The sequence below is a fragment of the Petaurus breviceps genome, unplaced genomic scaffold, assembly GCF_028583685.1.
Source record: "Petaurus breviceps papuanus isolate PSGF00001 unplaced genomic scaffold, PetGlider_PUasm1.0 187, whole genome shotgun sequence".
NCBI lineage: Eukaryota > Metazoa > Chordata > Mammalia > Diprotodontia > Petauridae > Petaurus > Petaurus breviceps.
In genome coordinates, this window is record NW_027185799.1 from 26,986,773 (window position 1) to 27,010,017 (window position 23,245).

The window sequence follows — 23,245 nt, forward strand, 5'->3', positions numbered from 1 at the left end:
TTATATGAATTTCTTTTTTTCCTTTTTCCCCTCCCTTCCCCCCACCCTAGTGATGGCTACCATTAGACACAAATATGTATATATACGTAAAATCATCCTATACGTACTTCAATTTATTAGTTCTTTCTCTGGATTCAGATAGTGTCTTCCATCATATGTCCTTTGGTAGTTAATTTGAGCATTTACAATAGTCAAAATGACTTATTTACTCAATGCTGTTCTTAAAACAGTATTGCTGTTACTGTATACAATGTTCTCTTGTTCTGCTCATTTCACTCTTCATTATTTTGTGCAAATCTATCCATGTTTTTCTAAAATCAATGAGCTCATCATTTCTTGGGCTGGAACCATCTAAGTGATCTTTCAAGGTGTCCTGTCAATGGACAAATCACTTTTATTTCTCCTGCCATTGATCCTTACTCAAATCCTCTCTCCCATGCTTCCCCATTCCAATTCTGTAATTTTCTCATATTATCTACACTGTTTCTTTTGAATAAAATATAACCTTAGAGAGGTATTCTAATGAGTCCCCTATCTCACCAAACTAAGAGTTTAAATCTACTTTGAATTCTTAGGGGATCTAGTTCCCTTTGTTCATTACCCATAATTTGTGTATTTATGGATAGATATCTGAGGCCCTGGGTTTTATTTATGACTCTCTTCTTGAATATTGTATCTTGTAAGTTACTGGTCTTCTCTACTGATATTATTCTATGTTACACCTGCTACTTTCTGGTATATTGCTTGTCCATCATATATAGTTTTCTTCCTTCTCCTTGTCTTTTCAATTTGAAGCCCTCTAGAATAACAAATATATGTATATATTTCAAGTTTATTTCTGTTTTAAAATAAAAGCATTTTTTCATCTTCCTACTTTTCCCCTTAATTAAAACAAAAAAGAAAAGAACACCTTAGGAACAAATAGGCATAGTCAAGTGAAGCAAATTCCCTTATTGGCCTTGTCCAAAAATGTATGGCTTATTTAACATTTTGAGTCTGTCACCTCTCTTCAAGGGAGTGAAGGGGGTAAATAGAATGCTTCATCTTTAGTCCTCCAGCAACTGTGATCAAAGACAAATATATTTTAACCAGTCCTCCTTAGGAGTACTCTGTCTCTGGCCAAGGGCTCATCATTACAGTATTTGAGGTTATGATCCAGAAATCCAAATCCTGTTCTCAGGCACCATCTTCTTAATTAGCTGTTTTTCTCTTCCACTTAATCATTTTCTAGGAATGTTATACTTTAGGATATACTGTTTGAGTAGAAATTGGACTAGATGACTTTTGAGGTGTTCTCTAACTCTGTGATTCAAAGGGGAGTTCTAAGATAAAGAGGATAGGGAGAATTTATTTCTCTAGAAAGGAGGCACAGGGGAAAGTAAAAGGAGGGATTTAACCAGAATGAAAAGAAAAGGAATATGAAGTGGAGTACATGTTAGCAACAAAAGGAAAGTAACATGATATGAGAGAGTTGAACTATTTTAAAATTATGAATCTAATGTTTTTCTGTGGAAAGGCTGTGTCCTAGATCCAGAGTCCAAGGATTTGACTTCAAATCCTGACTTTGCCACTTACTAGCTGTATGACCTTACGAAAGTTGCTTTATTTCTTCTGGGCCTCAGTTTTCCCCAACTAGACTAGATGATCTCTAGTCTCCTCACTTTATTTCAAATTAATGTTTCTTGCCTGTTTTACTATTTTGAAATTCAAGATACCAGATTCTTGGGTATTTTCAATCCTAGTCTTATCTTGCCAAGACATATCCATTTAACTTCTTTTTCTCTTTCTTCACTCCTTTTCTTTGGAATTTAATTGATTTTTTTTCTGAAATGATGCTATCCTTTGTCCAATTTCCACTTGCCTGATTCTCTTGATAAGAATTTTTTGGTAAAAAAAAAAGTTCCACTGTTTATTCATGATACTGTTCTAAACGGTGAGAATATTTTAGGGAAAGAGAAATCTCTCCATTTAAATTTAATTATATCTAAGATGGGGGAGACAATCAATCAATAAACATTTATTAACCACCTACTATATGCCAGGCTAAGCATTGGGGATAGAAAAAGAGGCAAAAGACAGTCCCTGCCCTCATTGAGCTTACAATTTAATCATAATCCTGGAGTCATTGAGCAGTAATTTTGGAAGGAAGACAAATAAGGGACAAGGGAAGACTCAATAATTTTTCAAAGGTATATTCCACTTTTTCTTGATTATATTGCTAGTGTGTCAAATTTTCTTGGGATCTACAGGGCAGCATGTTTCTCTAATAGAAATAGCTCCATCTTTCTTTGATGCCTTTGGTTTTTGGATGATTACCAGATGGTAGTGAGGATCTTTGTCCTTTCTCATCCTCCTGCCCAATCTGGGGAGTGTCTGGCTACCCTAGGCAGGCCTCTCATGATGAAAGCCAGATTGAAATTCTGGCAATGTGGCAATAAGTGACTCAGTGGGGAGGATTGGTCGGTAGTCCTTTTTCTTTGTCGCTAGCTGGTATTAATACCATGGTTATGAAGTCAGACCAAGGGAATAGGGTTTTCTGATGCCTGATAGACACATCAGCTCTCAAGAGCCCATCTCATTGTTTTCCTAATGATTAGTTGAAGGGAAGCCATTTTTGGCAGAGACCTCAGATGAACTTTTCTGCTGACCTCTTCTTGCTTTTGTAAAGTAAAACTTGGCTAATCTTGGAAAGAAAGCCTTAGTGAGCCTTACATAGAAATGAGATTTGAATAGACTGGCACTCTGTGAGAGGGGTAACTTAGAGCAGTAGTCTTAAAAGTGGGGCCTTTGCATGATATTCAGATCAACTAATCAGTGAGTGGGAATATGAGTTATATACTATTCTCCTTACAACAGCCAATGTAGGGTTTGTCTCCATGTAGCAGCAAGCGTCCTCAGGGTTTGCTGCCACCACAGGTTCTTGGATCTGCTTTGATAAAGGAAAGCAACTCAAAATGGGTTAACAAGCTTACTTTAATCAGTCAGACATATATCGTTTACCTTGTTCAGGGGAAAGGTCAGCACCCCGAACTTCAAAGTACACAGACAGAATTATCAAGACAGAAACAGATCTAGTAGACAGATTTCAAACTGTCCAACCATTACATCCATACCCAATCAACATCTGGGTTTCAACATCTGGGTTTTTTCAAAGCCGGGGGGCTCAGGACAACGGCTTCCCAGAATCCATATCAAATCACAGAACACTTCTCAAAGTGAGTCCCCCAAAACAAAGCTACACATCAGGGCTTATATAGCCTTCTCCTGGCTCAGAGAATGTAACAACCTTTTGGACCCACTGGCCAATCAAAAAGTATCAACTGAAAAACAAGCCTCCCACCCCAGGCTCCAGGTGCACTTTAGCCTAGGGGCAGGGAAGATCTTTAAATTTGCATTTCCATTACACTCCAACACAATCATATCTAAGCTCAACATTTCCCCAATCTACCCTTTCTGCTGTGCAGTCTCTCAGCCTTCCTCCTTCTAAACCAAAGGTTCTAAACCTTTCTTTGTATGGCATGGATTCCCCTGGCATTCTGGTGACACTTAGGGATCCATTCTCAGATTAACATTTTTAAATGCATACAATGAAATACATAGGATTACAAAGAAAACCAATTATATTGAAATACATTATCAAAATGTTTTTAATAAAATAACTTCAGAGACTCCAAGTTAAGAATTTTTGTTCTAAGCCTAAAGTTGACCCCTCAGGAAAATTATAATCTACCATCTAACCCTGATTTGGGAACCCACAGAAACAGCTTTGTTGGTGCCATTGGGAAATTCTCTGTCTCCTTCCACTTCCTCCAGCATACCTAATAAGGGTGAAAAATTACTCAGAGAGCTTTGAGATAAATAGTTTGGAGGTCATTGATTTAGATAAAAGATGATTCTAACATGACCCTGTTCTTTTTTCTGCTTGGATACTCACTGTTAGTCATTGGGCCTTCCCATTTGTTTCAATCAGCCTTGAAATATAACCTTGAAAGTGTACTTTTCTTGGACTTGTAAACCATGGAGAAGTCGAGTTCTTTCTCTTTATACCTGGAGACTTCTCTTTGGAAAAGTCTTTGACTCATATGGTTCCAGTCTTATGAATCCCTGCTTTGCCTTTCCTTGAATGTTCTGCTCAGGGAAAGGGAATGTAGAGGGTACCTACAAACACTTCCTGATAACTTCTGTAGAAACAATAGAATTGCCATGCTTAATCTCAACATCATTTTAGTCACAAATAGATTCAACCTTGCATAAATAAGAAATTTTATCAAAGAGAATAGGAGCTTGGGATCTAAATAGGGTCCATTTTGATAGACATTTTTTTTTAAAACTGTGTTTTGTTTTCTGAGATGATCCAGCATCAGTAATGCCAAGCTTTAATGGTAAAGTTTTTTTTTTTTCTAAAGGTTACACATCCAGCAAATCCAAAAAATCTGCCAGCAAATTGGATACTGTCTTCCTCCCTCCAATGGCCCAAATTATGGAAAATTTTTGACTAGTAAGCTAGATTGACACTAAAAAAGTTTCTGACTATGTTTAAGAATAATTGAATGTGTTTCAACACCTCTTGCCTGTCATCAGAGGTCTCTTGAAAGAACTATTAATATTTTTCTTGTCATAGAAAATCGGGATGGATCAGATGATTTGCAAGTCCCTCTGATTATAAGAGCAAGTAGTAATTGCTCCTAAGTGTATCATATCTCATCATTTGTTAATAGGAGGAAAGGAAATTTGGAGTAAAAACCAGAAATTTAGTAATTAATAATTGGGTATAAAGATGAATAATTTGGGTATCTACTAAAGCACTCTTACTACAAAGTATGGTAGGTTAGGAATCATTATTCAAATTCTGACTTCATTAGTTAACTAGCTGTGTGACCATGGGCAAACCTCAAATCATTAAGACTCAGTTTCATCATCTGTAAATTGGAAGTGATAATGCTTTTACCAGCTGCCTCACAGGTTTGTTTTGGGGAAAGCACTTTGTAAACCTCACAGCTCTATAGAATTATAAAGTTATCCGTGATTTCCAAGCTAGTTATATGAAGATACATCCTTAGATTGAACGATCACAATTTACATACTATTTATAGGAATTACATTGCATTCATTTTGTCTAATATACACATCTTAGCATTCATTTGTGTCAGTCTGTAAGAAATAAAGTTATAAATGTAGTTGGCAATTCCCTTAGTTTGAGATAATTGAATCAATTAGCTCTCAACACTGGCTTGACTTATTCTTCCTTTAAGGTGTTTATATGACAAGGATTTAGCCTGAAATTTGAGGAGAATCTTTATTTTTCAATTGCCCGGGCACATCATATAAAGTAGGGAAAGGGATAGTTTCTGGCCATGGTTCGTGTGTGTGTGTGTGTGTGTGTGTGTGTGTGTGTGTAAACCTGTGATTGTATTGTTAAGGAAATTTCTGATGTTGAAACTGGATAAAAACTGGAACTTGTCAGCAATTTATAGGATGAAAGAATTTAAATAACTTGTTCTTCATCACAGAGTATGTAAGATATGAAATTTGACCTCAGGTTTCCCCAGGGATGTGCTGGAGCTTCTAGTCCATACTGTCCTGTGAGAGCCAATTGTTAAATTTTCAGTGTGAGCATTTCTATCCCAGAAATCAGCAAATGCTATAAATTGGGGCTTGATTTATCATTTTGTTGATTGGTTGAAAGTGATGGAGGAAATGTTAATAATGAGGATTAAACTTAAAAGTATGTCATGCATTTTCAGAGAAGTTAATTTTTTTTTGGAAGGCAATTGAGATTAAGTGACTTGCCCAGGGTCACACAGCTAGTAAGTGTTTGAGGTCAAATTTGAACTCAGGTTTTTCTGACTCCAGGCCTGGCACTCTATCCACAATGCTACTTAACTGCCCCCACAGAGAGACTATTGTTAAACATCTGCCAGTCTGCCTCTGGGTCTTCCTACATCTGACAAACTTCTTAACTCTTATCTACTATAATCTGTTTTCTTTTCCTAGCAGCATTATATTATCAAAAACCCTATGTAAGGCACAGGGTAAAGAACCAAGTTAGAGGACCATCGAGTTTAGACCTGGGATGGACCTTAGAGATTTTTCTACGGAGCTCTATTATCTTATATAGGAAGAAATTGGAGCCTAGCTTGTGGAGGTCACTTGTACAAGGTCACAAAGTTGGTAAGTTTGATATTCATTTTATAGATGAAAAAACTATTCATGCACTTGTAAGACTTAGAACTGGTGACCCTAGAGGAAGATCTAGTCCAGCTGCCTCATTTTGTAGATGGAGAAACCAAAGCCCAAAGAAATGAAATGACTTGCCCAATGTTACATGGTTGTTAGCACATCCAGGATTCAAACTCGGGTCCTTGGACTCTCTCTTGGTCCAATTTGCTCTGGTAGAGTTCAAGCACTAGGTTGAATTTTGGCCAGTCATTGGATTTATTTCCCAAATAATTGCCCAACCACAGTGGGATTTTGTTACTGCTTGTAATGTATTGATGTTATCATCAATACAAGCAGCCACAAAATTGTGAAATCGCATTACTTGGGGCAACATTACTCAGGGTATACATATAATTATAAAAGATTTGTTGTTTCATCAGGGTGAGAACTGGGCCACAACCACAGATCAGAGGTAGCCAATTAGTAGATAAAGCTTCTGAGAGTTACTTCACAGAGTTTAAGTCACTTGCCTGTGATCACATAGCTAGGTGGTAGAGGTAGGGTTTGAATTCAAATCTTCCCGATTCTAAGGGTAGCATTTTATCTGCTATGTTGCCCAGTCTCTCATCTACACGTATAGATATTTAATATGCCTAGACAAGAAATCAGTGAAAGGTTTTAAAATTCATAAATCTGGAGCTGTGTTAGTATCACAAACAATTCTCCTATTACCATAATAATTAGGCATTGCCAACTGTAGAAGGATCATGAATAAAGATATTTTCTGCTTCCCACACTACTTTCTACAGAGAAAACATACGTGATTAAACTCTGTACTTTTCCAAGTTAAATGTTCAATTCTCAAAAAGTTATTTTCAACCTGAGCCATCTTTTCCAAATGTCGTGGAAACAAGAATTTTCTTCAAATACATGCATTCATTATCTCACAGAATGTGCCACTGTAACCACATTGAAGAATATATTCTCCCTTGGTCAGTCCACAAGCAGAGTACTATGTTAAATTTTGGGACTCATATTTGTAGAAAGATGTGGACAAGCAGGAGAACATCTTTAGAGAGGTCAAAAGATGGGCAACCAGGGAAAGAAGGTCCCCAAGGTCCCTTATGTCCCTTCCAGCCCTGCCTCTGATTCTGACGCATTGTTTGTATCAGTCACAGAGAGGGATTTCAGCCTTAAATGCTCCAATAGCAATACCAGAGTTGTGACTTATGTCTTCAAAGGGGGAATTAGCAGCCAAATGTTTGCTAAAGAGATAAGGGACAGTGCTATTGAGGTTTATTGTTTTTTTTTCCTGTGCTTTCCTTCTCCCCCACCCCGCCATCATTAGAATTTCCTCTTTCTTGTTCTAGCTTCAAAGCAAAGCTGGAGACAAGATGCAAAAGTCAACACATCTGTGTCAAAGTATCATAAATGCTTGGTTCAGTGCTTATATGTAGGATTCAGACATCTGGGAAGGGCCTAATAAATTTATCTAGTCCAATCTCGTTTTTCAGAGATGGAAACTTAGACCTAGAAAGAGGATTTAAACCTAGATCCTCTGACTCCAAAATACCAAAACTCAATATTAGAAGAGATATGTTTGATTTTTAAGATAAATATAGATGTTTTTCATTGGTTACCCAATGGGCAATAAAAAGGCACATGGTGGATGTATGAAGGTTATACATTAATTCTGCTAGTGATGAACTACATAAGATAAATGGCTTAAGGAAGAGCTATCTTTTAATCTATCTATACATACATATACACACATGCATATAGTCATGCTGACACAGAATATAATATATATAAGAATGTACATATACATACACACATATATCAGTCCTATATGCTTCTATCAATGCAAATCCAACCTTATTCTGTAGTTTGGCAAACTACGAGAACTGCCTCAACAATGAGAGATTAATTAACACGTTCAGGGTCATATATGGTTAGCATGTCAGAGATAGTGCTCCTTGGCTGTAAGGTTGACTTTCTCTTCACTAAGGCCATTGCTGCCTCTTAAGATGGATACATACATGATTGTAAAATAGATGATCAGGTCGCATAGTGAGAGTGAAGAGTGTCTGATGGACAGCTTGTGTTCTCCATAGTGTTTATACAATGTCAAGAGACCTAAGCTGCCAGCACCTTGAGTAGACCCTTGTGGAAAATTTATGAACAACAATGGATCAGAATTACACAGGCTGGGTAGCCACATAAAGGGGATCTGAATCATTGGAAGGAATGCCCATATCACTAAAATGAAAAATTCATTGAAATATTCATGTTTTTCATGAGTGTGAACATTAAGTTCAACTAACTTCTAACTTTCTCCTTAAGCTTCAATCTCTTTATTACTGAAACGAGAGAGCTGGATTCAATTATCCTGAGGTCCATTCTAACTCTGGACCTGTGAAGATTCCACCTGATGGTATTTCTGCTTTGTTATTGACAGCTGTGGTGCTGTGGAATAGCCACTGGTGATTTTGTGCCATAATAGGGAACCCCTCCCTCATTCAGAATACGTTCTAAGTGAAAGGCCATCTGCCCACCAATTCTGAGCTGTCATAACAACTGGAGGGCCAAGATGGGCATCCATGAAATGTCTCCTCAAGGCTTAGTTGATTCCCTCAAAGCAATGGAAAGCCATGTAAGATTCTGGGACACAATGGCAGGCTAGGATCCAGGCATACTTCATGGGATAGCTCTTGTATGGCAGGTTGTCTGGGTTGCACAGTCAGGAGACAGAAATTGAGATGTCCTAGAGCACACATTAGATCTGAAGTCAGGGGACCTGGGTTTGAATCTTGGTGCTGCCTTTCTATAGCTGTGTGACTTTGGCTAAATAGCTTCCCCTCAATTTCATCTGTAAAATGAAGGAGGTGATCTCTAAGCCCCATTCCAAATCTAAAATTCTATGATCCCATTTTCCCTGTTTCATAACCCAAATCTTAATAGAATTATGTGACCATTTTTCTCAAGCTCTACTTCCCTCCCTTGCAATCTGCTACACTATTTTCAAAGCCTAGCAAAGAGATCTTAGGTTCATAAGCTGAGCTGGAAGGGGCCTTAGAGGTCATCTAATCTAGCCTTTTAGATGGAGAAATTGAGGTTTAGAGAAGTTAGTGACTTGCCCAAAGTCACATAAATGCAAAAGAGCTGGAATTTGAAAGTGCATCTTCTGTCAACACTCTTGAATAGAGGTCTCATAATTGCTTAGCAATAAGCTATCAAAAAAAGGACCACAGGATTGAAAGCTAAAAGGGACCTTAGAAAGGACCAATTGGAGGAACACATTGTGGTTCAAAGAGATGAAGTGACATTTCCAAAAATCATATACATGGAGCTAGTAGGGTGGGCATTCAAACCCAGGTCATCTGACTCCAAGATATACAAAACTAGCTGATTAGAAGAGACAGTTTTTTTTCTTCTAATTCATGGCAATCTGTACACTCAACTTCCAAAAGAGGTAAACTTGTGTTTGATTTGGTAGCATGTAGTGGCAAGAGAGCTTAACTCAGGAGTCAGAAGATCTGGGTTCCAATCCCAGGTCCTCCATTTCCTTTGAGACATATCCCCTTTGAGCCTATCATCTGTAACGTAGGGCTAATAATACCTGCATTACTTACTTTACAAGGCTGTTATGAGGATCAAATTAGATAAATTAAAAAAACTTTGCAAAAGAAAGTGCTATGCATTATGTATTTTGTGTTGCTGTGTATATACGAACACATAGCTAGGTGCTATGAGTTAGTCATTAGGTTTTTAATCTACAAATCCTTTGTCAGCATTTTTTTTGGTTGCATGAAATTATATGGCAGGTAAGTAGAGAGAGTGGTGGTAGGTAGATAGAACAGAATAGAATAGAATAGTTTAGAAAGAATATTGGCTTTGGGGTAAGAGGCTTAGGGTTCAGTCTCCAACTCTGATACTTCCTACTTGTGACTTTGGGTCTCCTCTCCTGTAAAATAAGGGTATTGCCCTAAATGACTTCTACAGTCCCTCCTGGATTTAGATCTCTGATCCTATATAAAACAGAAATGATTTACCTTTATCTCTCTAAATAAATAAATGGAGAAGGGAAGGAAGGGGTGGGGGGAAAGGTTGAAGGAGATCATTTATTTAGATCGGAATGGCTACATCATTCTCCTTTATGAGTTAATAGCAGCACAGTGCAGTTAGGAAGCATATTACAAACAGACTCCATAACAAAGAATATCCCCAGTTAATAAACAACCCTGGAAACCTTAGTGTTACTAATCAGTGAGTTCATGGTCAAGGTAGGGGGAGTCATTCTAAGGTCAACTTTTCTTTGTTTAGAGAGCTTTATTTCATATAAACAACACCGATAAGGGGATTCTAAAATTCACAGAGCATCACACTGGAGATTTTCTGGGGCTGGAATTACATGTAATAGTTTTTTTTTTTTAGCTCACAAACTTAATTTAAGATGCAGTCAGTCTATACCCACATTTATTTTCTTTTCGTTGTTTCTTTGGCACATTTCCTGATTTTGTAGAATACAAAAGTGTAGGTTGAAATGGATTAATACTGCAGAAACTTGATTATTCTGGACAACAGTTTAAGTGCAGTTTTATGCTAAGCATTATTTACAAATGAAGGACAGTCAAAGCATGAGCTTCCTTATGCTTCAGGAGAATGATTACTAGTAGAGCCGAACAGCTCCCAGGGGAGAATAATGAGGATCAAAGAATGGAAGAGACTCCCCTGGGGTATTGCCTACAAACATTGGATACTATGCAGCTCCTTCTCTGTGGAAATCCATCATGGGTACAATCCTTTTTTGGTCCTTGTGATTTGTTCAATGCAGGACATTTAGTAAAATCCAGCTTGGCTGATGCAGCTTGGCCCTTTCATTCAGACCTAGATGGATGCAAAAAGACAAAAGATGCCAGGGCTCTGGGATCTAAGAAATAAGTAAGTTAAAAAACTTATCCAGCCTGTGAGTGACTCTGGTGTACTGTTTTATTGTCTTCTACAGAGCAGAGATGAAGGGATTTTCCTTTCTAGCAGCTAAGTTCTGGAAGTCCTAAAGCACTGTTTAGGCCACCTCTGGTCATCTTCATTCTCTCCATCTGTCATGGGGCTCATACATAGAGCTAGCACAGTACCAGCCAGACTGACTTCTCCCTTCTGTGCCCTGATGGAGAAATGCTCACATGCCACCCAAGCTTATTAACAGCGGCTTTGTAGTTGCTTTTGAAGAATAAGGAAAATTATTTCTTTCACATTGGCAGTTCAATTCTGACCTCTGGCAACTCTGTGAAAAAAAAATATTTGTATATAATAGACCTCATGATAATGAACGTGATGGTAAGTGGTGGGATTAATAGTTCCTAGTTTTCCAATACAGTACTTTAAAGACACAAAACAAGAACTGCCCCCCCCCCCTTAAAATGTTTATTGCAGGACTCTGCTGGTATGTTTCCTTTCCATAGTAATTTGCTTCAGAAATGTGCAAAATGGAAAATTTGGCACATTAGCCACTGAATGTGGTATAATCTGCCAAAAAAAAAAAAGGAACAAAGAATGTGTTAAGCAAAAGAAAACATGTATCAAAGTAGAGTTCAAATAAAGTACTGGGCTCAGAATGGCAGAAGAATAAAAAAAAGTGAAAAATTGAACTATGAGAAAACTGAATGATCTTTGTTCTGTTTTACGGCTGTGATTCCAACAGTCACTGGCTTACAGACTTCCAAATTCCATCAGTGGTAATTTTTTTTAAAAATACAGATAATTCAACTTCTCTCTTAATTCCTCTACCCTTCTTTCTCCCCTTCCTTCTTCCTCTACTTTCTGGAACAAGGGCTGAGCATCCGATATAGAAAGTAATCTGGAAGTCTGGGTATCAAATCAAAGCACTCAGGTTGGCTAATTGCTTCCCCTCCCCCCCTTTATTATGTTTTAATTTGCTGAGAAATCCCTCTTGTGGTGATGTCCCAAAGTGTTCCCAGCTCTGGATATGAAAGGGGCTTTAGAACTGTGATGTCTGAGTAAATGAGATGGTGTCAGATTTGTCTATAGCAAAGCCTCCATTGACATAAGATTTCTTGGTCTCTGCATCTTCATTATCAAGTATTGTGGATTCCAAGGCAAAGGGGTTCACGATGTTGACTTCAGATGTGACGTCCATCTGCTCTAGCTCTTTTTTAGAAAGCTTCTCTACAATTCCCGTTCCGTATGCATCACCAAGGACATTCACCATAGTCCTGAACCGGTCCCTAGGAGAGAGAGCCCTTGGATTAGACAGAATTTTTTTTTGGAGGGGGGGGGGTTATCTCAGTTTGAAGAATGGAAAAGGACATTGTACTATTCAGTTTCCACTCGAGCTAGGGAATCAGAGAATTTCAGAGTTGGAACAGATCTCAATGGCTGTTTTGTTTAATTCATGCCTGAAAAAGGATTCCCTCTACAAAGTACCTGATAAGGAGTTATCTTACTTTTGTTTGAAGGTCATTAATGACAGGGAGCACATCATCTCCTGAAGCAAATCAATTCATTTTGAGGCAATCTCTCATTGCTCAACTGAAATTATTCCCTCCAAAGTTAATTTTTTTTGCTTTTTGGAGGGCAATTGGGGTTAAGTGACTTGCCCAAGGTCACAAAGCTAGTAAGTGTGTCAAATGTCTGAGGCCGGATTTGAACTTAGGTCCTTCTGACTGCAGGGCCAGTGCTCTATTCATTGCGTCACCTAGCTGCCCCACTAATGATTTCTTAATGGCTAAATCTAATGCCCTTTTTTCTGTCTTCATTCTCCTTGATCTCTCTGATGCATTTGAAACTGCTAATCACCTTCTGGCTACTCTCTCCTCTCTGGGTTTCATGAAACAGCTCTTTTGGTTTTCCTACCTTTCTGATCAGTTCTTGGGCTTCTTTGCTGAACTGTCATTCATATCATGCCCCCTAACTCTAGGTATACCCCCAAGTCATTGCCATGGGCCCCATTTCTTCTCTCTATATACCCTCACTGGGGGGGGGACCTTATTAGTTCCCATGGATTTAATCATCTCTAGACTGACCCCCAAATTTATATGTCCAATTCTAGTCTCTCTCCTTAGATCTTAGTTTCACATTACCAAATGCTTATTGGATTTTTTTTTGAATTTGATGTCCCAAAAGCATCTCAAATACAGCATGTCCAAAACAGACTTCATTGTCTTTTTCTCTAAACATAACCTTCCAAACTTTTCTATTTTTTTTAACAGCACCCCTTATATGGGATAGTGGAGAGAGTGAGGGACTTGCAGTCCATCATTTACTAGATGTGTGTAACCTTTGACAAGCCTCCCCGGGCCTCAGATTCCTCATCTGTAAAATGAGGGGATTAGCTCTGGCACTATGATTCAAATATTCATTTGCAGTCTTTGTCAGCTTTAACCCCTCATCCCTCATTCCACATATCCAATCAAATGCTAAATCTTGTCCATTTGACTTCCATATTTATTTCACACATCCCCTTCTCTCCATCACATAGCCTGCATTTTCATTCAGGTCCCCATCACCACTCACCTGGACCTATAACCCCTTTTTTTTTTTTTAAAGCAATTGGGGTTAAGTAACTTGCTCAAGGTTACACGGCCAGTTATTTCTGGGTGTGGTGCTAAGTATCTGAGCCCAGATTCGATCCCCAGGTCATCCCGACCCTGGAGCCGGTGCTCTTACTCGCTGTGCTACCTGGCCACCCCTGACCTATAACCTTTTAATTGGTCTCCCTTCCCTAAGTCTCTCTTTACTCAGATCCATACTATACTTATTCAGTCATTTCAACTGTGTTTCCCTCTTCATGACACTTTCTTTTCAGAGATACTGGAGTGGTTTGCCATTTCCTTCTCTAGTTCATTTTATAGATGAGGAAACCGAGGTAATCTGGATTAAGTGATTTGCCCAGGGTCACATGGCTAGTTAAGTGTCCAAGGTGAGATTTGAACTCAGGAAGATGAGTCTCCCTGATTCTAAGTCCAGTACTCTATCCACTATGCCACCTTGCTGCCTCTACTTTGTATATGCCTATATGCATACGCACACAAATATATACATACATATATACACACATATATACATACATACAAATACACATATATACATATACACACATATATGTATGTGTATGTAGTCTTGTCTCCTCCACCTCCCCCCATTAGATTGTAAGCTCCATGATGGCAGGACTTGTTTCTTCTTCTCTTCTTTTTTTTCTTTATGTCCCCAGTCCTTGTTACAGTGTACATAGGCATTTAGCAAATATTTATTTATTGATTGATTGGAATTCAAGTATAAGGGTAAATATGGAAGTTCAGGATTAGCCAATAGGCTTAGTTATTGAAACACACTGAAGCCATGGTTTCTCAACAATGCTGTGACTAAAAGTAGGTAACGGCCTACTCTATAAGATGCAGGAAGAATACTTTTTAACACTAAAAAAAAAATACATATCATTTTAATGCTATAAAGCTGTACTCTGTGATATTCATACTTATTTAGGGTTACTCTTTTACTGACAAGAAAACTTGTCAGTTTTTGTCAGTAAAAAAACTTTGTCAGAGGTTCCAAGAGTTAAGTTGACTCACCTGTGCTCATATTTAATTCACATGTATTCTAATATTGGCTTAATACATAGTTCCCAAACCTTGCTTGGCATGTGCCAACACCCTGTCTTGGCTCTGCTCCCTAATCCCTACCCACTCAAAAAATGAAACAAAAAAGCTAGTAGGCCAATACCAGCTTTCCCACACTTGAAGCCAGGTATCCCAAGCACTAACTCTAGTGTTCTTTCTATTGTATCATAGTGCTGATATGATAAAATGAAAACTATGTACAAAATGCAATTAGTTTAGCATAAGAATCAAAAAGACAAATCAGATTTTATCTTTGAACACTGACTCCATCTTGTGTTACTACATGTATTCTCCATTTTGTTGTTTTTCTGGTAAATTATATGTTTAGATCATGTTTCATACATGCAGGTGGATGTAATTAATCAATATCTTTTTGTTTTATAAATAGAGTACCATAAAACCTACTCATCCCCCTCTCAACTGGATCAAAACCCACTTTCCCCACCTCCCAACTTGGAAAGTCCCTAAATTTTTCTCCAGTTAGAAATTAGATTACCTTATTTTGTATTCTGGTTAGTTATTTTTGTGGGATAATTAATTGGACTTTATGGGTTTATTTAATTTTTGGGGGGCATAAAAATATGCTTTACCTTGCATTTAGGGTTTTTGGATTAACTAGGGAGTTCAGTGACCCATTCTTCTGGATGCCTAGCTAATAATTCATCTATGCTTAGATTGTTTCATTAGTTATTATTAGTTACCCATTATAGTGGGCAATACCAAAGCAGGCATAATATGTAGGCTGGAATTTGATCCATTGATCAGTAAACATGTATTATAAGCCTACTATGTGCTAAGGCTTGGAGATATAAATATAAATATGAATACCTCAAGGAATTACATTCTACTGGGGAAAACAATGTATACACATGTAAGTAATTACAGTCAAAGGAATTTTATTTTTTGGGGAGGAGGGGAAGCACTGGAAATCAGAATGATGAAAGGACTCTAGCTAGAAGTGCCCCCTGGGAACATTGTACACAATAACAGCAACATTGTGCTATGATCAACTATGATAGACTTAGCTCTTCTTGGCAATGCAATGATCTAAGACAATTCCAAAAGACTCATGTGGAAAATTCTATCCAGGTCCAGAGAAAGAATTATGGAGACTGAATGGAGATAGAAGGATACTATTTTCTTTCTTTCTTTTCTTTATCTTACGTAAATGAGACTAGAAAAAGCTTTTACTGTAGAGGGGAAGCTGGGGGAAGTGAGGGGGAGTGAATAAACCTTACTATCATCAGAATTGGCTCAAAGAAGGAATAACATACACACTCAATTGGGTATAGAAATCTATCTCACCTTACAGGGAAATAGGTGGGGAAGGGGATAAGAGAGGGGGGTGGGGTTAATAGAAAGGAGGGCAGATTGGAGGAGGGGGTAGTCAGAAGCAAAACACTTTTGAAGAGGGACAGGGTGAAAAAAGAGAGAGAGCAGAATAAAAAGGAGGGGAAATAGGATGAAGGGAACTATTATTAGCAATAGTGATTGTGGAAAAAATTTGAAGCAAGTTTCTCTGATAAAGGCCTCATTCCTCAAACATATAGAGAACTGAGTCAAATTTATAAAAAAGTAAGAGCCATTCCCCAATTGACAAATGATAAAAAGATATGAACAGTTTTTTGATGAAGTAATCAAAACTATAGCCATATGAAAAAAAATGTTCTAACTCATTATTGATTGGAGAAGTGCAAATTAAAATAATTCTGAGGTACTACCTCATACCTACATTGACCAATAGGACAGAAAAGGAAAATGAGAAATGTTGGAGGGGATATGGGAAAAATGGAACATTAATGGTGGAGTTGTGGATAGATTCAACCATTCTGTAGAGCAATTTGGAACTATGCTTACAGGGTTATGAAACCATGCATATCCTTTGATCTAGCAATGCCACTGCTAGGTCTGTATCTCCAAAGAGATAAAAAACAAAAAGGAAAAGTCCCAATATGTACAAAAATAATTATAGCAGCTCTTTTCTGGTGGCAAGAATTGGAAATTGAGGGGATGCTCATCAACTGGGCAATGGTTGAACAAATTGTGTTATGTGATTTTGATGGAATACTATTGTGCTATAAGGAATGATGAACAGAATGCTCTCAAAAAAACCTGGAAAGACTTACATGAACTTATGCAAAGCGAAAGTAACAGTGATATTGTAAGATAATCAGCTGTGAATGACTTAGCTATTCCCAGCAATACAACGATCCAAGACAACTTTGAAGGACTTATGATGAAAAATTCTATCCATCCTCAGATGGTATCTGAATACAGATTGGAGCATACTTTTTTAAACTTTCTTTATTTTTCTTGTATTTTTTTGTGGTCTATTTATTTCACAACATGACTATTATGGAAATGTTTTGCGTAACTAAACATGTATAATCTATATCAAATTGCTTGCCCTCTCAATGAGAGGGAGAGTGGGGAGGGAGAAAGGGAGAGAATTTGAAACTCAAAACTTCAAAAACAAATGTTAAAAATTGTTTTTACATGTAACTGGGGAAAAATAAAATGCTAAATTAGTTTTTATAAGGGATAAAAAAAATAAATACTTGAAGACAGTGGTTATGTCCTGGCTAAGTTTTCTCTTTTCCAAGTTAAACACACTCAGTTCATTCAAGGAATTTGAATCCTCAGAGAGAGACAAATCTTGAAGATTCAGAGAAAAGTGAACGACATTGACTTCCAAGAATTGGACAAAGCCCCATTCTTGGGAAAACTGCAGGTAGACTGAATTAGCTTATGCTCACAAATAATGTATTTATGCCCAATCTAGACTGTGCCAACAATGGACATAGAGCATATTGTCAATGATTAATTGACCTTCCTTTCTGGTTTTAGCTGTTTCAGAAATGAATGCCATGGGTAATGAGTGGGACAGTCAAGAGAGAGAGATTGACTAGGTTCTGGAATCAAAAAATCTAGGTTCAAATCCTGCCTCTGACCTTTACTACTCATGTTGCTTTGGAGAAGTCACTGAGACTCACTAGGCTTGAGTTTTCTTATCTGTAAAATGATCAGTCTGCAAATAATGTCAAGTCAAGTCAAAAAAACATTTATTAAATACTTGCTATGTGCCAGGCACTATGCTAAGCACTGGGAATACAAATATAAACAGAAAGAAAAACTGTCCTTACCCTTAGAGAGATTACATTCTGATGAGAGAAGACAACACATAAAAATGAATGGCTTGAGGAGTCTTCCATTTCTAGATTTCTGATCTTATATTCCTTATGTTGTTCAGTTGTTTTTCAGTTGTGTCCAACTCCTTATGACCCCATTTGGGGGTTTTCTTGGCAAAGATACTGGAGTGGTTTGCTGTTTCCTTCTCTAGAACTCATTTTACAGATGAGGAAACTGAGGCAAACAGGATTAAGTGACTTGCCCAGGGTCACACAGCTAGTAAGTGTCTGAGGCCAGATTTGAACCAGGAAGATGAATCTTCCTGACTCCAGACTTGGCATTCTATCCACTGTGCCACCTAGCTGCCCATATTCCTTATAGAATATTGCAAAACACACCCTTTCCCTATAGTGGCCTGGCTAGTTCTAGCTTAATCCCTGAAGTTCCCAAAGAGGTAGAAACAGGACTAGTAGGAGTTTTGTATTTTAACGTCCCTATAAGAGAGTTCAGCCTCCCACTGACATATTCAGGTGCCTCAGACTCTTGTGGGGATCTGTTTGTAGAAGAGGCAGTTAATGGGTCATGGAAAGATTTAGAGACAGAAGCCCTAGGTTGTGTCCTGCCTTTGCTGTACAATATGTGATCATGTGCAAGGTCCTCCCCTTTTCAAGGACTCAGTTTCCTCTTCTATAAAATGAAGGAATTGAACTAGAGTCCAATGTCATGAAGCAGATAGAACATTGTATTTGTAACCAGAAGACCTGGGTTTGGATCCCTGCTCTGCTACATGCCACCTATGTGACCTCACAGTAAGTCATTTGTCCTTTCTGTGCCTCAGTTTCCTTATCAGTAAACTGAAGGAATTGGACGAGATGATCTCTAAGCCCCCTTTTAAGTTGTACATCCTATGATACTTCAAACTTTAAAATGTTATGATCAATAGGTTTGTTAAGGTCTGGGACTAGATAGGAGAGGCACCTTAGGGATAGATGTGAAATGATGGATAGTCATTAATTTCCCTACAGTCTATCCTTTTGTTTCCTGCCCGACATCTAACCTTGGGCATAATCATATCAGATGAGAAAATGGTGATACTATTTATTGGCATTGAGCACTCATCTTTATTATGATGAGTTAATTTTTAAGCACCTTATCAGGTAGCCTGGTCAGAAAGAGATTAAAGATAGCAGCAGCACATGGCTCCTTGGACCATCTAGAAAGAGAATGGCCATAGGTGAGTTTAGAAAAACTTGTCCTCTCACCCTGTTAAGGACAATGAGATCATTATAGTTGTTTTCAAGTCAGAAAATTGCAACTCACAAAAGCCAGTCAACAGCGATGATGAGGGTGACATCTTCGGCTGGCAGGCCCACGGCACTCAGTACAATGACCATGGTGACTAGCCCTGCCTGGGGCACTCCTGCAGCTCCAATGCTGGCAGCTGTTGCTGTGACACTGTGGCCAAAACAAACAGAAGAAGAAGAGTTAGAAAGGTAATCTTCCTTTTAAGGTCCTCTGTCTTACACCTGGTGGTTGTTGCAACTTCTTTCCCAAGTCACACTGAGAAAAGTTCATGATGACTAACTCTGTGTGTGACTCTGTGGGAGCATAGGAAGAAGGATTAGACCCTTCCTCTGCCCTCAGAAGCTTACCATCTAGTAGGGGAAATAAGGCGAGTCGCATGAATACCTACAGAGCAAGACAGAATATAGGCATCAAATGGAGAAGACTTGTAGAGGAGAGGGAAATAATATCTTGCCGATATGGTCAGAGAAAGCTTTATTTTGTTGTTCAGTGGTGTTCAGCTTTTTGTGACCCCATTTGGGGTTTTCTTGGCAAGGGTACTGGAGTGATTTGCTATCTTCTTCTCCAGCTAATTTTACAGATGAGAAAACTGAGGCAAACAGGGTTAAGTGACTTGCTCAGGGTCACACATCTAGTAAGTGTCTGAGGCCAGATTTGAACTCATGAAGACAGCCCTGAAAGCTTCATGGCTTGGTCTTAAAGAAATTTGGTAATTAGTGCCCCCCCCCACCCCAAATGGTATCCCCAGAGTTTAGCACAGTGCTTAGCACATAAGATGTCTAGTAAATACATTTCCTTTCATTTGTTGGTTCATTTGGTAAAGTTCACAAAACACTTTCCTAACAATTCCATTAGGTAGTGAATTACAAGTATTATCCCTGTTTTATAGATGGCTGAGGCTCAGAGACATGAATTGTTTATCTTGTCATGCAGCTAGGAAACAGGAAGAATCGTTTGGGAGTATCACAAGAAAGAGCACACCAGCTTTTATACTTAAAATCTTCTGTATCTTGATTTACCTATAAAGTGACCTTTGGGCTCCTGCATTACTAAATAGCTGTTAATTCTACCTGGAGTACAGAACTGTTTACTTAGTGGTAAGTAATGAAAGTGACTACAAGAGATAGTATAGAGTGAATAAAAGAAACTCAAAGACAGATCATCAGGAGATAGTAATACTAGGAGGAAAGGAAAAGAATGCCAAAGAAAGAGAGACAGAGAAAGGATGGTAAGAGAAATAGGAGGGGAACCCTCAAAGCACAATGTCACAGAAGTCATGGATAAGAAAGTATCCAAAGAAAGGGAAGCAATCTTATGTAAAATGCTGCAAGACAATGAAGATGGAAAAAAGTCAATTGAATTTGGTTATGGGAAAGTCGTCAGTGATCCTAGAGAACAGAAGGCAAAGTATTGAAAAGTATATATAGTTGTAATAATAAAAATTAATAACAACACTATTTATAAAACACTTAAAAATTTGCAAAGAACTTTATGATTATCTCATTTAATCCTCTTTGCAACTCTGGGAGGTAGATACTCTTATTCTCTCCATTTTACAGAGAAGGAAACTGAGGCCGGTGAGCTAAGTTACTTGCCCAAGATGACACAGCTAGTAACTGTCTGAATCCATGTTTGAATTCAGGTCTTCCTGACTCCAAGTTCGGTGCTCTATCCATAGAGAAGTTCAGAGTTAAAACACAGGCCTGGAAACTATTTAGATGACCCCTTACTTGATGGAGAATCTCTTCTATAACATAGCTAACAAGCAATCACATCCAGACTTTATTTAAAGGTTTCTAGGGAGGGGAACCCATTGCCTTCCAGGCAGCCCATCCCACTTTTGCCTAATTTTCTAAGAAGTTTTTTCCTTTCATCTAGTCAAAATAGGTCTTTGTACAACTTCCACTCATTGTTTCTGGGACAAGGCCTGAGAAGTCAGATTCTTCTTCCATCTTACTTGAAGACATCTAGCAGGTTTCCCTTAAGCATTCTCTTCTATCGGCTCAATATGAATACTCCCTCCCCCCAATGGATCCTCCTACAGCATGTTTCAGAGGTGTTGTCAGTCTATGAGGATTAAGCATGTAGCATGTCTGGACATGTTATTAAGCACTGTTTTTAAAATTATATTATATATAATCATATATATATATATATATATTGCCTTATCAATATAATTCCTAAAATGTGGCTCCTGGGACTGGAGATGACACTCCAGAGGTGGTCTGACAAGGGCAAAGTAGAGTAGTAATCTTGTCCTGGATACTCTTCCTCTCAGGGCAGCCTTAGGTCTTGGTAACTTTTTTTGGTTGCTACCTTGCTCTATTGATCTGCAGCTTCCTAGTTCACTGCTCCCCACCCTCAATCTCTCTTTCAGAGGAAAGCCACACCTCACCCATTTCATGTCTATAAAGTTGATGTTTTCAAAGCCAAGTATAGGATTTGACATTTCTCCTTAGCAAGGAGGGCAGCTAGGTGGTGAAGTGGATGGAGTGCTGGAATTGGAGTCAGGGAGATCTGAGTTCAAGTCTGCCCTCAGATACTTATTAGCCCTTTGAAGTTGAGTAAGTCACAACCTCTGCCCACCTCAGTTTCCTCATTTGTAAAATAGGGATAATAGCACCTCTCTCCTAGTGTTATTGTGAAGGTAATGTGGGATAATACTTGTAAAGTGCTTTGCAAACCTTAATGCACTATGTACATGCTAGCTATTATTAATATACTATGATTATTATTATCTTATTAGACCCAGCTCATTGTTTTGGCCTGCAGAAATATTTTTGGATTATGACTCTGTTATTCATTGTTTAAATCATCCCTCCCCGTGTCATCTGAAAATGTGATAAGTACACCTTTGATAAAAGTGTTAAATAGCACAGGAATGAAGGTAGATGCCTAGCTATATCAACCCATTAACTGCCCCCTGCTCTCCTAATTAGTGAGTGCCTCATCTAGCAGGGAGCACTCTAGGTAGCCTCACCTATGTTTCACTCGACTCCCTGGACATATTCTTCAGTCATCTGGCCCCAGATCGACACCACCATTGCTGTAGGAATGGGTGTGTCAATCTATTCCACTATAACTATACTAACCATCCCTGTACCTTTTCCAAAACATGAGCCGCCACTCTTGTTAGAATGTATGCTTCTTGCGGGCAGGAAGCTTTGTATCTGTATCCCTGATGCTTAATTCAAGGCTTGATACAGAGCAAGTACTTAATAAGAGCTTTTTCATTCATTCGTCAATTCCACCAGTTCTGAATTCACCCATCTTGTTCATAAAATCAGAGACCATTAACTGCTTGACTGAAATATCAGAAAATCATATCTACAGCATTTCCCAATCTATCACATAGACTATTCTTTCTAAATAATTGGCTAGAAAGAGAAAAGATGAGAGCCTGAGTGGACAGTAAGATCATGAGGTGGCTTTTTTTAAAGGATGAAAGAGATCTGGGCATGTATTTTGCCCAATAGCAATGGATCCAGTGAGAAAGAATGAATATTAATGTGGGAACTTGTTTTTGGTTGGACCCAGGGATTCCTAAGTCTGAGGCAGAGAACTGTGTTCCCCAAATTACCTCCCCCTTCAAACCATAGACTTCACATGCATCAAATGACTAGGCATTAACACTTCATTTCCACCTAGCTGCTCTCATGTGAAATCCTCTTGCTTCTGAACTTCCAGTAGTATGATGGAATTAGAACACAGCCAGGAGTCCTGGGTTTGAACCTTGGCTAGGAGCTGGACTAGATAGTCTAGTGAAAGCCTATTGCCATATGGCTCTTGCAGGGAAAGTAGGAACCTTAAAATCGCTGGAGCTATGTTGTTATCGTATCTCTGAGGCACTTTCCACAGACAAATCTACACCAAGAGTTACAAAATTTCAAGAGTCCTGCCGACACTGCTCAACTTGGTCACATGTCTGAGACACAGCCGAACTCTGGGCTCTGGTTTGCTTCAGTTTCAACAGTTTCCCTCTTCTTGGAAGGTTGGTGCCTTGGACTGAGCCCATA

The 23,245-nt window shown here is 38.4% G+C and overlaps 1 protein-coding gene across 1 annotated transcript in view; it reads right to left on the reverse strand.

Annotated features, from left to right (window-relative positions):
* Positions 1-10,727: 10,727 nt before the first annotated feature.
* The window catches only part of SLC1A1 (solute carrier family 1 member 1), a 104,842-nt gene continuing 92,324 nt past the window's right edge, over positions 10,728-23,245 (reverse strand). Inside the window, exons 11-12 of the mRNA XM_069090790.1 lie at positions 19,245-19,379; positions 10,728-12,404 (exon numbers count right to left, since the gene is read on the reverse strand). Of these exons, the coding sequence (XP_068946891.1) occupies positions 12,158-12,404; positions 19,245-19,379 (382 nt within the window). The 3' untranslated portion in view covers positions 10,728-12,157. The remainder of the gene's footprint in view (positions 12,405-19,244; positions 19,380-23,245) is intronic.